Here is a 16,672-nt window from a genome sequence, read left to right on the forward strand (position 1 = left end):
GGTGAAGGCTGCTACATAGAAAGGACATTAATATTAACTATTTCAGCTCATATACTTTCACACACTGACAGTGATGGCTATAACGTAGTGCCACCACACACAGACAGGTACAGGAAATGGGCTGCAAGAGTTCTTTGGTCTTAGAGTCTGGAAGAAGACCAGAGAACCCCAGAGTCCTTCAGTGATAAAAGTCCAGTGTTTCATCCATCCCAGCAGTGCCGTAGGCTGATCGCCCCCATGCTATGTTGCAGAAACTGGTGCTGAAGGAGCGTCGACTAAGTACTGAGTGCATAATTGACCATAGTTTTCCAGAGGATTGACATTTCTGTATTATAAATCCTTTTCTGACTGATATTTTGTGATATTCTAATATTTTGAGATAGAGGATTTTTTATTTTCATAAGCTGAAAGCTGTAATCATCAAAACTAAAACAAAAAGTATTTCACTTTGTATGAGATGAATCTAGAATTTATATAAGTTTAATTCTGTTAAGTAAATTAAAGAACAAATGAACTTTTTTTATATTTACATTTCTTAGATCATGGATTTTGAACATCAAACAGTAGACGTTGACATTTGGTCTCACGTTTAAACAAATTTAAATATATATTTAGTCAGAGTTTACAAAGAAAGGTTTTTATTTAGCGTTTATCATCGTCCTCATTTAATAAAGGTCAAATATTTTCCTCTTACTTTTGTTTCAGTAAATCCCCCCCGTCCCCTGACACAGACACGCTCTGGTGGTCTCCTCCTCAGAGTCTTTTATTGGTTTCTGTTCAGATGCTAACATATTTTTCATAATTACAAAGATTCTTTAACTGGTGATTCTGGAAGAAACAAAGCAGTAGTGTTCAGAGGTGCCCCCCCTCCCCTCCCCTGGGCAGGGTCATGGGGTCAACAGGAAATATCATCACTGACACAAATCAAAGATTTTTTTTCTCCTACAACAACAACAACAACGATGATGATGATGATGTGCAACTTTAAGAAAACTTTAAAATAATCCATACAGTGTTTTTACGTCAGAGTGAGACCTTCCATCTGTCAGCGACGTAGCCACACTTAGCTTAGCGGCTAACTAAAGCGCAACAGGAAGTCACTGAATAAAAAGGAGAAGATTGGTCCCTCTGAGCCAATCAGACTGAAGTCAAACACACAGCAGCCATCAGCAGGGGCGAGGTTTAAAACCAGGGGGCGTGGCTTCCCAGCAGGTAAAATCCAACAGATATAAAAGCAGCAGGAAGCACCCCGCAACAATAAAATTATCAAGTAAAATCTAAAATCTCAGTCCAAAGCCTGATTGGTTATGTAAGCAGGTGCTCCTCGCTCAGCTGTGATGGGGGCCGGGCCTCAGGGCTCCATCTCCAGACCGTCCAGGGTGAGCTGACTGCGGTGTGGGGAGTTTGGGCTGGGGGGGCTGCTCGGGTTAGAGCTGTTGGAGGGGGTCGAGTGTTTGGTCGAGTCTGAGTCCGGCTGGGTGAGCAACATCAACGACAGGAGAGAGAGAGAGAGAGACAGAGACAAAGAGAGAGAGAGAGGTGGTATTCATCATTGTGGTATTAAATATTCTAGTTTTTATGTCGCTGAATGTTTTTAAAGAGTAACTGAACCATCAGAGCCCTTTCTAAAGTTCAAACCAATGTATGTGTGTATTTAGTAGTACTGCCCATCAGTTCGCTTCCAAAGCTGAGCTCACCTCTCGGTCCAGGTCTTGGTCTGGATCAGAGATACTGCGAGATGAAGCTCCACCTCCAAAATCTAAACCAATGAAAACACAGATTTTAAATGACATCATATCAGACAACAAGTTGAGCTGCCCTCCATTCATGCAGAAAATACACAATAAATCATAAACAAACAAATAAAACCCTCATTAATCCTCCCTAATGGTTCAAGTCCTGCACAAAACTGGAATTTCTAATATTTAAAACCTAAAAAAAATGTTACACCACACTGTTTGGTTAGCCAACTAGCTTTAATCCTGCTGGTTTCAACTGATTCAAACACTGGATTAAAACTTTTAACCAACAGGACTCAAGATAGTCAAGTTGGTTATTTAAAATCAGTTCAGAGACATCTGAATAACAGGAATATTCTCAGCTGAGACCTTCGTTAGGCAGTTATTACAGATGTGGGCTTGGCCTATATGAAGGATTTATAGTCAATGAGCAGCATGCAGACATCACAGCTGGCTCAACACCTCTTCAGCATCAGTTTGTTAACTCTCTGAGCCCTATGTATTTTTTTTAACCATGTTCCTCTCACCTGGACTTGTTGACTAAAAAGACTACCAAGTTCTAAACAGCATTTTTCAGGACAACCTGGGCTTCAATAATATCACTTTAATCTTTAAAAGTTATGGAATAAAGACAAAAGAAAAAACTAAATTGAAATACAAAAACTGTACAAAACTGTTCTCCCATCTCTTGGGGACCAAAAAGTGAAAAAAATAATTGTTTTGTGATAAAAATTCTTCAAAATATTCACATTTTTAAAAAAAAAGTCCTTTCGCCTCCTGATATATGCTACTGCTCAAAGCACTTCCTGTCTGCAGAAACACAGAGGGACACATCACAGGCTCTCTCTCTCTCAAGTTCAATTCTGTTTCAATATCAATTTGCTTTATTGGCATGAACAGATCAGTTACTGCCAAAGCAGTGTGAAAAATAGAAAAATCCTGAAATATTAACACATAATATAAATTTGCATATTAAACAATTCCACAAATAATCAATGTATAATGAAATAAATCTGATTAATTAGATAAGAAAATAATACAAAAAAAAAGAAAAAAATAATTATAAAAAATAAAATGTGTGTTTGTTGGGAAGAGACTGATTGGTTGTCCCTCTCTCGCTGAACAGCCTACCATTAGTTGTCAGAAACCATGTGACTTCCATTGTGTTAAGTCAATTTGGTGGGTTATGCTAAGCTCTGGAGAGTCACCCAAGCTCCAGGCTCACTAGAAAAGCTTCCTTAAGAGCTATGAAGGCATGAAGCATCATTAGTATCATTAGAAGAGCAAAACAGAAGGGCTTCCAGAGGAAAACACGTCTACAATTTCTGGTTCAAAACTTATTTAACTTGAAATAATCTATCTCTTCTTGTCGATCACAACTACATGGGTCTCAGAGGGTTAAACAGTCTGCCGTTTTGTTTGCACATTTCCTTAGTAAACAGAGTTACATTACAGCATGCGTATCATCAATGTTTTTGGCTGCATTCGTTAAGTGAATTAATTTCTTTCTCTTTAACTCAGATGAGATTTTTATGTCATTTTTACCACACTGGTCACATGGCATCTGATGGCATCTGATCTGGTCCAGATGTGCAATGATAAGTCTGATACAGGATCCACAAAAACTCAGGACTTTGAGGGAAGTCTTTGCCCTGCCGAGGTGAGGGGGTGGATTCCTCTGGGCTGTGGTCGGGTTGGAGTGGATACATTAGCAGAGAATCTAACGTCTGACAATGCCTGATCATTGACATTGGAAGCCAGTTTTAACAAAAATTTTAAATTTTCAGCTTCTGAGAAATGAGGAAGTGCGTCCATATTTGGGAGTCGGTTTAATGCTCCACCTCTTAAAGTGACAGTACCACAGACCAGGGTTCCTACAGCTTGAGGCAATTTAAATTCAATACATTTTAAGACTTTTTGATGCCATTTGAAATCAAATTTAAGACCAACTTCACAATAAACACAAATGGCCTCGTACACATTGCCTGGTACCCAGGGCCGCCTCTGGCAGAAGTGAGGCCCTAAGCAGACCCTGATATGAGGCCCCCAAATGCTGGTACCGCTTTCAGCCATAAAGAAAAATCTTGGTTGCACAGCCAATTTTCATCGAATTTACACTTTCCCATGTTGTCCAAGTTGCTACATGAACGATGTGCATCTGCTCTAAGAGTCCCGGCTGCAACCACATCACTGTTTGGTGGGTTCCGCTATCGTGATTGCGCGATGTTACCACGAGAGTCATTCGATAAATTATTCTAAAAAATAAATGTTATCATTTATTTTAAGATTTGAGACTATTTACAATCATAAAATCCTACTTTTCATGTGTTGACATTTTTTAAGACTTCTGAAAGATTGATTTAAGACATTTTAATGACAATTAAGGCCTTGATTTTAGATTCATGAATTCAATGCCTTTTAAGACTTTTTAAGGATCCGTGGGAGCCCTGACAAACAGTTCATAAACAGGAAGAGAAATGTGGTCAGCGTGAGAGCGTACCTGAGGCTGTTCGGGTGATGTGTGTCTTGCTCTTCTGTTGCCGGGAGATACTAGACAGTGGGCGGGGCTTGTCTTTAATGGAGTCCTCCTGGGATGACGGCATCACACTCTACACAAACACAAACACACATATTCAATCCCCATGGCTGGATACTGAAGAGTGTGTCTGGTGCCCCCCAGTGGCCATTTTTAAAAATAAAAATCCTCAGTGAATCAAACTTTTAGATCTAACTACACCTGAAATAACTCATCAATCCTATAAAACCTGGAGTTTAACACCAGGGTTTACACAGAAAATCTGTTAATAGATTTAATACTTTTAAAAACCTTTTTCAAGGCCCTCCTCATATATTAAGACCCTCTCAAATCTTCCTTTTAAGCCTGCAGGTGTGCTGTTAGCTTCCAGGTGTGTCGTGCATGTGGAGGCTCAGGTTACGGGGAAGGGCAGAGGGAAGGAGCGTGTGGGACAGGGTCAGTGGGGGAGACGGTGGGGGAGACAGAGAGAAGCTGGCCTACCCTTCCAAGAGAGGAGGTGGAGGGAGAGGAGGAGGAGGAGGAAGGCTGCAGGAGGCTCTGCTGGGAGGAGGAAGAGGAGGCGTCTTTCTGAAGGAAGGCGCCGGCCGATGCCGAGGTCATGTGATAGACGTGCTCAAAGTTGGAAGGGGGAGAGATGAGGGTGTGACGGGAGGAGGAGGAGGAAGGGGAGGGAGACGGGGAGGGGGTGAAGGAGGTGACATCACCAACCTGAACATCAGGGAGGAGGAAGGGGGAGGGTGGAGGAAAGTGAAACAGGGGAGGGAGGAGGAGAGAAGAGAGGAGGAGTCAGTGAGATGAACCGAGCTGCTGGAGGGGGGAGGATGGGGGAGGAGGTGGGGGAGAACATGCCAACAGGAGGAGGAGTGGGGGAGAACATGCCGACCAGAGGGGGAGGAGGAGAGAAATGGAGTTACCAGGGGGAGGTCCATGAGGACCTGCATTCCGTCTCCTGGTCCCATGTGGGCCACGTGGTTAAAGTTTGTCGGATTAGAGATCATCTTGGACCGGAGCTCGGGATCCCTCAGCATCTCCCTAAACATGGGACATTCATGACACGTCAACTACACAGCACATCCATGGTCATAACATAGTAATTACATAATAATATGATAACATAATTACATGGTAATAACATGATAATAACATAATAGCAAAATAGCGTTATAATTACATGATCATAACATTATAAGACCGTAAAAATGAGAATTAGATGATCATAACACAATAGAAAGACAACATGATAATTACATGATAATAAAATAATAATGACATGATAATAAGAACATAATAGAACATTTCACATGATAAAACAATGAAATAAGAATAAGTGAGGATAACATGACAATATCTTGACACTAACTTGATAAGTACACAACAATGATATAATAAGACCATAAAAATGAGAATTACATGATATTAACATGATAAGATAATTAGAACATGATAATAACATGATCATAGCATGTTCCTCCAGAAGACTGGCTTCTACTAAAAGGGTCTGAGTCACAGATGGACTGTGCAGCTTTTCGTCCCTCATTTGGAAAAGTGAGAGGAACTGGTGAAGAGTGAGATAAACCCTCCTTTTTCACCAGCTCTACTACTGTTCCAAAATGCTGCTGGTGTATTCAAGGAATTAGACAAAACCTTGATTTCATTATCAGGTACTTCACACTTCATCCACTTACATGGAGACTGTTTGGAGCCACCGCTGTGACAACAATATCAGTGCTCTTTTTTAGTTGTTTTTTCTTGCTCTTTTAAGGTAGAAAGCTTTATTTAAAAAGGTGAAATTCATATCACATTTCTAAAGAATGAAAAGATCCCCCTCTCTTACTTGCTCAGCATCTTAATGTTGACAGAACTGAGCTCCATCTGCATGAAAGCTTTAAGTTTGAAAGTCACCTTCTCTGCTGAAGACGCTCCTCCTCAGGAACCTTGAAGAGGAACTTCCTCTTACTACGAGTTCGAACCATCAACTTCCTGCTGTGGTCTGACGTGTCGGGGATGGTCAAGTCTCCCTCTGAGAACAGACAGGTAGAGACGGACAGATATACATGGACAGGTAGATAGGGACATGGGGCGCAGACAGGTAGAGGTGGATAGGTAGAGGTGGATAGGTAGAGATGGACAGGGAGAGGTGGATAGGTAGAAACAGAAAGGAAGAGATGGATAGGTAGAAACAGACCAGTAGAGACAGACCAGTAGAGATGGATAGGTAGAGACAGACAGGTAGAGGTGGACAGGTAGAGACAGACAGGTAGAGGTGGACAGGAAGACACAGGTTAGCTTCAGTGAGATAGTGCTACATCCAATCTACTGTGTTTTGACTCTGTTTTTCTCCTGGTTGTTTTTTGATGGCTTAGAATTGATAACATAATAAAGCTGTTATTTGGCGAGCCAGCCAGGAGGAATTTTATATGGTAGTGACCTTCATCCTCAGCTCATGGCTACCCACAGTGTTTAAATATAACAGATTTTTTTCCTTTTATCTGAAGTAGCTGTGAATGTAGAATTTGATTTCACGAGTGACTTGTCAGGTGTGCTGGTGTTCAGGTGTGCTGATCGTTACCTGATGAGCTGTTGCTGAAGTAAATCAAACGAGGAAGTTCTGAACTCAGCAGGTTTAATGTTCCCTCGATGTTCAGAGGTTTAATCTGATGACAAAAGCACACCTTTAGTACAATCTCTACTCTGACTGAATGTTAGCTAAGCTGTGATTGGCCTGCTCAGAGGAGTACCGAGCTGTGATTGGTTACCTTGCGGAGGGAGATGGTCTGGACCCACTCAGTGGTGTGGATGTCAAAGACGTCAACTCCGTACTCGCTGTAGACCGTCAGGTGGGAGGAGTTAGAACCTAATGAGAGAGAAAGGTGTCTATCACGACATCATGAACCACCAAAATCAATCATAAAACACACCTGACAACTATCTACACCTGTCCAAAGTGACCTCTAGGAGTGCAAGACTGTGGAGCATATAAATGTATTGCATGTTAAACATATTAAGAATTTTAGAAATACTGACTGTGCATAGAAGTATAACCATTTAACATGTACTAGATACACTGGTACTGTAGTACTGCATGCAGCGTCTCAGGTTAAACGTACTGCATGCAAGTGGCGTGGCAGGCCACATCAGCTCCTGCGTCCTAGAGCGGCGCCCCTGTCCGTCCACGTAGATGCCGAGCTGGCTGAAGCAAAGCAGGACCTCGCTGGTTCCCACCTCTAGGGCGTGAAGGGCGTCCAGATTCTGCTGGGACAGGAAGGCCAGCGACGGGTCACTTGGACTCACCAGGCTGATGGGTGATGACTCCCCCTGCAGGGCGAGCAGAGCAAAGCCCGAAGGATAGCCGACACACAGACGCTCCCTCACCATACCTAACCACTGCACCACACCTGGAGCCTGCACCTCCCATAGCTTCTTATGGTGGGGCTTAGCCCGAGTGATCTCATAACACTGAACCTGCAGGGAGGAGAACCATGGAGCGTAAGAACCACAGAGTGTGAACCACAAACTGGATCATAACATGAGCGCACTGCCTGAGGCTCAGTGCTAACAGCTATGTCTCAGGGTGTCAGACCTGACGTTTGATGGCGGCCAGAAGACAGGCAGGGCCTCCGGGTCGGAGCACCCCAGTGGTCAGAGCCTGGCAGCCTTTGGTCTCTGTCACTTTGATATCAAAGGATGACTCTGCTCCCTCCAGCGCCCCCCATGGGTGAAGATGAACGTGACGGTTCCTCCCACAAAGCAGAGCAATGATCTTTTCTTTCGGTATCAAATCGATCTGATAAACCTTCTTACTGTCTGCTGCTCGCACGATCACTGCAGGGAGAAAGTAAGTGACATGGAACAGTTACAGGATCATCTTGCAAATGATTCTTAAGACATTCTGGGAGATTTCTTATAAAACTTGGTGGATCTGAAGATGACCAATTCTACCATGAATCGGATGCTGTCTCTTACCGTCTCTGGTGACCTCGACCACAAACAGTCCGTCTTCTGTTCCCAGAGCGATCCTCTCTCGATCTGCAGACAAAAAAAAAATCACCAAATGTAAATACCTTGTGTGCATTCAGAGCACAGTGAGTGGTACTTTCAGCAGCGGCTGTTCTTTACCAAGCACAGCGGCGGACAGCGTGCTCTTGATGATGGGCAGCGAGGCATCGTAGGCCTCATGCAGGACGTGCACTTGGCGGTTCCTGAGCAGGTTCTTGGCAAGGATTGTCTGCAGACCCTCCAGGATCCTGACCCACTTCCTCTTTTCCACCTCACTCTCTGCTAGCACGAGCAGAGACACCGAGGACAGCTGAGAGACCAGCTGAGCAGATGTCACCTGGAGAAACCACACAGTGTCAGACTGGTAATAAACTTAAAGCAAAGATAAGAGAGAGGAGGTGGGGTTTCCTACCCTAAAGATGCAGGGGATATCCTTCCTGGTGGCGTGGATGACGTCAGACGCCAAGACAGAGCTGACGGAAAACTCCTCATCTCTGCAACATCAGAATATTTCATCACATTAGGTTATCATCTAAAAATAAACAAATACTGTTCTAACGTAACTGTAAACATACAGGAGAGATAATGTAAAAAAGACTACATACTAACTCCCTAAAACTCCACCTTAACCGCCTGAAACTCTCAACGTACTACTCAAAATCTTAAATTATCCCAAAACCCACTTAAGCTACCCAAAACTCCAAATACGTTTTCAAATCACAACTTTAACAACCACAACAGCCCACTATATTTAAGTAAAATCCCAATTTACTACCCCAAACCCAAAATATGTATCAAAATAACCCTCTTAAGCTACCTGTAAACCAAAACCCTTTATACATTCCCTTAAAAAACACTTTAACTATCCTTAGATCACAACTAATTGCGTACTTTAACTATCCTAAAACCAAACTTTAACCACTCAACAATCCCTCTTTAATCTACCACCAACCTACAAGAAACCCCAACCAACTACCTTAAACCCTGAACTTAACCACATCAAACCCAAACTAACTACTCAAACCTTACTTGAACTCTCTGAAACCCCACCTTTATGTCTCTAAATGTCCCCTTTAACCAACACCCAAACAACCAGAAGCCCCAAATGACTACCAAAACTTCAAATAACTACCGAATGCCTCATTTTAACTGTCCAAAACCCCACTACAAAAACCAAAAAACCCAAACTAACTACCCAAAACCTTGATTTAAAAACCCCAAAACCCAAATTAAAGCAACCTGAAATCCACCAAACTACCAGAAACCCCACCAACTACCTAAAAACCTTACTTTGACTACTTCGAAACCCCACCCTAAGGAACCATAAACCCATCAAACTACCAGAAACCCCACTATCTACCTAAAACCCTTACTTTGACTACCCTAAAACTCCACTCTAAGGAACCTTAAACCCATCAAACTACCAGAAACCCCACCCTACCACCTAAAAATCTTACTTTGACTGCCCTAAAACTCCCATTTAATCATCCAAAAAAAAAAAAATTAAAAATCCTAAACTAACAACTCTCAAACCCCATCCAACCATCATACTCCCCAGACTAACAATCTCAGACCTTAGATAACTTTACCCAAACCACACTTGACTACCACAAACCCAACCACTATGATTCCAGCGTTCCAGACGATTCTGTAAAGCTGCTCTGCATTTTCCATGCGGACACAGTCCATAAACACTATAACCCAACACCATCAGATTTGTCCTAGAGGGCTGACTTCTTTACCTGGACTTCCCCTCAACACTCCTGTCAGTAAACAAAGGTAGACCTTTACCTGAGATCCAGAACCAGACTGGCCACCACACCGGGCTGGGTGGACTTTCCCTCAGGAACATCGTAGAGGAAAAGTTTACAGTCTGAGACGACGGCAAACGCTCGCTGCCAGCCCTTCTTCACTCCGCTCGGCTTTGGGATCTGAGCAGGAGAGAGAGAGAGAGAGAGAGAGAGAGAGAGAGAGAGAAAGAGAGAGAGAGTCACAACGGCTGTGAAACTGCAAAATGACATCAATAAAGATCAAAGACATCTGTACAGCATCGGAGCTGAGTCAGTTCTAGGCCTATACCGCATCCATGTCTCCTTCACTCACCCTGACGTAGCCCTTGTAGGCGGTGCCGATGCCTCGCTGGACGTCGATGCCCTGCGGCCTCTTGGCCTGCTCGGCTGGGATTGGACAGACCAGGGGGGCGTTGTCTTTGCAGGAAACGTGGCAGATGAACGAACACACTAAAGAGGGACAGACGGATGGCGGTGAACCAATGACCTGCATGTGACCCCTTTAGCCTCAACTTTTTCTTGGCATGTAAGTGGACTATGATTGGTATTCTAGTGGCCTGTAGGTGGCGCTATGTTGGTACCTTCACAGGCGTATCCCTGGCGGATGAGTCCCACCATGAGTGAGGTGCAGTGGGTGCACTGAGTGGGGCTGGAGAATGTCTTGATGCTCAGCTGATGAGCTTTTGGCTGAAAACAAACCACACAAACATGAAGATTATCAGGACAGATCCCTATAGATTCACTTTTAAGTTCAACTGAGGTAACCTGTGGGAGGGGCATACCTTTGGTGTAGTGATGGCGGAGCTCTGGTAAGGAGGGGAGGGGCTTGTCGGGACTGATGCTGCTTTAACTTCCTGTTACACAAACATGTAAACACAGGTTAGACTTGTTTAATCAGCAGGAATGTGACTTTAATGTCTTGACTGAGTTATTTTATAACTGACCTCATGTTCAGATGTGGCAGAGGGTGAGGGGGGCGTAGTCTCTGATTTCTGTGGGGTGGAATCAATGTCTGCAGTCTGAAGACAGAAGAAGAAACATGTCAGGAGACACTGATTTATCTGAAAGCCAGACACGATAGCCGGTCTGTCCCCATCCCTTCTCAAAAACCTTAACCAGAGTGTTTCTCCAGGGTTGTTTAGACCATGTATTATCATCTGTTTTGGGCATCCAAACACCAAACTGTCTGCTTTTTCTCTGTGTTCATACTTTGCATTAGCAATATGTCTTCAGAGATGACCTGCAATAGGTACTCTTTTTTTTGGATATAGGTATCCAAACATGCTGTGTGAAGTGAAGCTGCAAGAAATACTAACAAATAGGGGCAAATTAGCCACAAGCTAAGAGACAACCAACAGCTTTCCTTCCTGAAGTTGAAGCACAATATATAATAGCACAAATATTCACCCCCTCGGATGTTTTACCCTTTTATTCATTTTATAAATCAGTCATGGTCAATATAATTTGAGATTTGAAAAAAAGAAAAAAAAAAACAACCAAAAAGAAAAAAACAGATTTCTTTGAAGAAATGCCAATTAAATAAAAATATGATTAATTGGTACTCCTGGCTACTATTACACCATGAAGACAGAAGAACACTTCAAGCAACTCAGAGAAAATGTTGTTTAAAATTTTAAGTCAGGGGATGGAAACAAGGCTTTGAACATCCCACAGAGTTCAGTTAAATCCATCATGAAGAAAAGAAGTAATTTGACATGTAAATCTGCCTAGATCAGACCGTCCTCACAAACTGAGTGAGCATCTAAGAAGGAGACTAGTGAGAGAGTCCACCAAGACACCTATGACTACTCTGAAGGAGTTCCAAGCTTCAGCAGCTGAGATGGGAGAGACTCTGCAGACAACAACTGTTGGCTGGGTTCTTCACCAGTCAAAGCTTTATGGGAGAGTGGCAAAGAGAAAGACACTGTTGAAGAAAACTCAGATTCAGTCTGGACTAGAGTTCACCAGAAGTCCCATGGGTTGGGGGAAGATTTATTTTCCAGTGAGACAATAAGCCAAAGCTGCACAGAAATGGTGTAGCTACTTAATACTGACTTGAAGGGGGTGAATATTTATACAGTCACATCTTTTACCTTCCATATTTTCATTCGACTGACACTGCTTTGCAGAAATCTGTTTTCACTTTGACAATATATATATATTTTTTTGTTTTTGTTAAAAAAAAAAGCCAAATTACATTGACCATGACTGCTTAATAAAATCAATTAAAGGGTAAACCATCCAAGGGGGTAAATACTTTTTATAAGCACTGTTATCTAGTAAATAAATCTTGTGGTGAGATTGTAGAAATGAAAGCTTCATCCTAGATGACAAGTTAAAAGCTGTAGTGATGTGGCAGTTCTAAGAGATGGCTCCTTAATGTGAAGATGGGCTTTCTTTTTTCCATGTTTGTTGACATTTAAGACATATGAAAAAAGCCAAATGGTACCAAGTGAGTGAGGGGGGAGGAATTTAAAACAGACAAACTTTTTGCTACTGAAGATCATGTCAGTTGATGGGGCAGTCTTTAATGCGTGCAACTTGGTACCTGAATGCCCAAATGGATGCTAATGTCAGCTGTAAACGGGGTCTCTGTCATCATGAGCGTGGTTACACCTGGTTTCATCGTGTGTTTACAATAATCTGAACACACCTGAGCCATTGTTCACACCAAACCAGAACACAGACGTTGTGATCTCTATTTGTGACCACCTGAGTGATCAGATCTTAGTAAAGGGTGTTCACGATAAGCATTCAGGCCGCTCCCTGGTGATCTGATAAGCCATGATGGGGGTCAGCAGGGTGGTAACCAGGTGTAATCGGTCTCAGTTTTACCAGCTTCATGCGTCAATCTTCCTGACTCGTGCTGCGTTCAGGTGATGTCAGGAAAACACATCACTGTGACTGTGGAGTGTTCAGGTCAGACATGATTGTCAGATTTACAAACACTGACATGATCACAAACACCGACATGATCACAAACACATCGCCATCCAAACACGAAAACTTTACATTGATACAACAGCTGATGTCAGTAGTCTACATATATACACCACCTACATCACATTTAACTTCATATTTAGTTCAACACTTTCATACTGATGTTACTCAGGCCCTAAAATAACACTGTGATTCTTTTAATCACTTTCATCTGGTGCCATTTTGTCCTTTACAGAGCACCGTCGCTAAGCTGCTGTAGTGATTCCACTCATCTAAAAGGTTTTTATTTCTTCAAAGTAGGACACAGTTTTGCCTCGTACAGCCAGACTTGTGTGTAAAGTTTTTTTTTAAATTGTTAAAACACATCCGAAAATAATAAGGAATTCCTGAAAAGTGTGAATGCGGTCACATTTCACGGGATAAACCGACATCATTGAGTCATTTTGTACATGCCTTCCTGTGTATTTCCTTATGGATAATAGAGTTTAAAATACAGCGTGCAAAATTGAGTAACAGATTCTGAATTGTGATGCTCACTTCTGATGGTAACAGTGGCAACATGTGGAATAAAATTAAATAAGTGTTATTTGGCCCCTTTTGTGGTACTGTGAGAGGCAAAAATCCAAGATGGCAGAGTCCATAGAGGGGACGATCCTTATGTATGAATACAAGGCTTATTCTAATGAAAATAAAAACTATTTATACATATATTGGTGATTAAACATTAGTGTAGATAGGCCTACTTATAAGCATGTCTTAATGCTACTAGACAGTGTTTTTGACAAAATAAATAAACATGTTTTAATTTCAAACACAATTTCAGCTTCCAACAATGACAGATAAAACCACAGTTATGATTAAACTTTGCTCATTTTGTCCATAACTTTAAATGTGTTAAAAGTTTCACCATTGTATACAATATTTTGGCCTTAAAACAATTTTTTTTATTCATAGTTAATACATAGCATATTTGATTTTTCACCCATTTGTATTCACTTAATGCTAATTTTCCTAGTATAAAGTTGAATAAATACATGCGATACAGATGCTTTACAATCAGTTTAGTAACCATTTCTAATAATCTTGATCCTGATACAAATTGAAATAGTCATGATTAGAATTTTTGCCATGACCAAGCAGCCCTAAGATCTGTTTCAGACTGCACCTGATATGCATATCCTTGCTGCTACATGGCTTGATCTGTAAGACCCCTGTAATGTGAAAATTAATCTGTATTTAGGTTTGTTGTCGGTGTTATGAACCCCCAGGTCAAATTTCAGTCTAATAAAACATCTCTAGGTCTATAAAATTAAGCTCCAAAATCATGAAAAATGAGGCAGTTAAATCTGCTCCAGGATAATGTGGGCGTGTCTGTTGAATGAGCGGAAGCCACGCCCACTCAGGAGAAATACGATCCTCTCATTCAAAAATCTGCATAGAGGAAAGCACTCATGCCATTGTCCCGCCCCTTGACCTTAGGTTGACCTTGTGATCAGAGTGCAGCTCTGTTATGATACTTGCTCATTTTAAATACTGGTATTTACAGAGACAAACTTAGATATATATGTAGAGTACATGATGAAACACACACATGACGACACGTTACATATCTGAGGTGATCAACCCCAACATGACCAGCACGAGCTGCTGTCGGTGCTAGCTCTAATAGTAGCTCTAATTTAGCACTATTGAACACTACTGTAGTACTACTATAGTTTTCCAGAACTACTACAGTAGAACTACCATTCTGTAGAAATACTGTAGTCCTACAGTAAAGTAGTACAGTACAAGTACCGATGCTACTTTAGTCCTAGTATTACAGTACTAGTACACTATGTTAGCTCAATAACTGAAACTGGCAGAAAGTCAAGGTGTGGAGTTTAATAAAGGTCATGGCTGTGGGAGGGGTCGTATCCAATGGGCGGGGCTTATTGTGTAGGTGCAGCGTCTTTCCACACTTTATTCGACCCCATCATTTAGGCTGATTTAGGAGAAAACCTACCGCTATGTTAACAAACCAACGCTAATGTTAGCACAAAGCTAATAGCTACAGCTATGTGAGATCTGATGGCTAGTGGCCCCAGAGGATTGTGGGTATAGGTGGTGGTATGCAGGGGGTTGTGGGTAACCTTGGGGATGAACTTACTTCTTCCCAGAGAGCGAGTAGCGAGGAGGCGGAGCAAACTGACGCCTCCATGTGGCAGAGAAAAACAAACACATATTCACCTGAGTGACATCATCATCATGTGACCAGCTGCTCTGTGAGATTCTGAGTCGAGGTTTTGTGTTTTTGTTGTTTAATTGTCAGGATGAACACATTGTAAAAAGTAAAGGAGGACACTGAGGCCACACTTAGGCGAGGCTTTTTATCACAGTTACACATCTGAGGTGTAAGATTTACATAAATTTATCATTTTTATAACTGCATGATTTCACAAATGTATCAATTTATAACTGCATGATTTCATAAATGTAAAATTTTTATAATTGCATGATTTCATAAATGTATAATTTTTATAACTGCATGATTTCATAAATCTATCAATTTATAATTCCATAATTCCACAAATTCATTATTTTATAATTTCATGATTTCACAAATGTATAATTTCATGGCTTCTCAAATTTATTGTTTTTTTATAATTTCATGATTTCACAAATTCATTTTTTATAATATCATGGTTTCACAAATTTATCATTTTATAATTTCACAAATTATTCTATAATTTCATTTCACAAATTTCATGATTTCACAATTTGATGATTTATCCTTTTATTAATGTGATAATTTTATTATTTTGAGTTCACAATTTCACGGAATAATGTCATCATCTCCTGACTATGATTAAAAATATGACAATTTTCTGATTTGATATTGTAATTTTTTAAGATTCCATGAAAATCATGATTTTGGAATTTAATTTTACAACTTGATGAGTTCCTGATTAGATGTTATAATTTTGCGATGATTTTTGAATTTCAAGAGTTTTTGTTTTGATGTTCAGATAATAATCAGATTGCCAAATTTTATGATGTCATTATCTGATTTCATGATAAAATGATTTCACAATATGATGATTTATTGAAATAATTGTTTTTTCATTCCATCATTCAGTTCAGTCATATTAAGATTTCATGATTCAACAACTTGAAAATTTTCATGATTCAATAATGTCATGATATTGTTTCATTGTTTTTTTTTTAATTTGAGAATTGAACAATTTGATGATTCAATTATGTCATGATATCATAATTTCATGATGTAATGATTTCATACAGCAGCGCCATCTGGTCACATAAAGAAAGAAAATCTTTATAAAAAAATAAAATAAAATAAATAGATTAAGAAGCAACAGTGAGGATACTCACTCTGAAGGTGAGGTCTGGAGCCAGAGGCGACGTGTTGAAATATTCAAAGATGGAGTCCTGGAAGTCTGGAAGCTTCAAACCTAAAGACAAAGAAAAGGGTGGGGCTTTTAACTGGACTTTCTAGGCCAAGCAACGGAGGAAGTAAATACTCATGAATGCTTCGTACGGCGTTGGAATTGTGTCTTATTTTATGCCTGGTCAGGTTGCACAAATGTCATATCGCTACGGTTAAAAGTGATGTCTGATTGTTGAAGAACAGAAGTATTAAGACTGCTTTCACACCTACAGCTCATTTACTTTGT

The 16,672-nt window shown here is 40.9% G+C and overlaps 1 protein-coding gene across 2 annotated transcripts in view; it reads right to left on the reverse strand.

The window, feature by feature from the left end:
- Positions 1-721: 721 nt before the first annotated feature.
- Positions 722-16,672, reverse strand: part of cdc42bpb (CDC42 binding protein kinase beta (DMPK-like)) — a 45,336-nt gene continuing 29,385 nt past the window's right edge. For both annotated transcript variants that reach the window (XM_041805302.1, XM_041805303.1), the window contains 18 exons: positions 16,371-16,450; positions 11,006-11,080; positions 10,844-10,915; positions 10,643-10,748; positions 10,375-10,511; positions 10,063-10,202; positions 8,684-8,765; positions 8,392-8,608; positions 8,239-8,301; positions 7,856-8,097; positions 7,383-7,737; positions 7,032-7,129; positions 6,845-6,929; positions 6,178-6,295; positions 5,190-5,307; positions 4,240-4,348; positions 1,698-1,759; positions 722-1,474 (listed from right to left, as the gene is read on the reverse strand). In XM_041805302.1, coding sequence (XP_041661236.1) covers positions 1,352-1,474; positions 1,698-1,759; positions 4,240-4,348; positions 5,190-5,307; positions 6,178-6,295; positions 6,845-6,929; positions 7,032-7,129; positions 7,383-7,737; positions 7,856-8,097; positions 8,239-8,301; positions 8,392-8,608; positions 8,684-8,765; positions 10,063-10,202; positions 10,375-10,511; positions 10,643-10,748; positions 10,844-10,915; positions 11,006-11,080; positions 16,371-16,450 — 2,282 coding nt within the window. In that variant the 3' untranslated portion in view covers positions 722-1,351. The remainder of the gene's footprint in view (positions 1,475-1,697; positions 1,760-4,239; positions 4,349-5,189; positions 5,308-6,177; positions 6,296-6,844; positions 6,930-7,031; positions 7,130-7,382; positions 7,738-7,855; positions 8,098-8,238; positions 8,302-8,391; positions 8,609-8,683; positions 8,766-10,062; positions 10,203-10,374; positions 10,512-10,642; positions 10,749-10,843; positions 10,916-11,005; positions 11,081-16,370; positions 16,451-16,672) is intronic.

This window comes from Cheilinus undulatus, linkage group 14 (genome assembly GCF_018320785.1).
Source record: "Cheilinus undulatus linkage group 14, ASM1832078v1, whole genome shotgun sequence".
Taxonomy (NCBI): domain Eukaryota; kingdom Metazoa; phylum Chordata; class Actinopteri; order Labriformes; family Labridae; genus Cheilinus; species Cheilinus undulatus.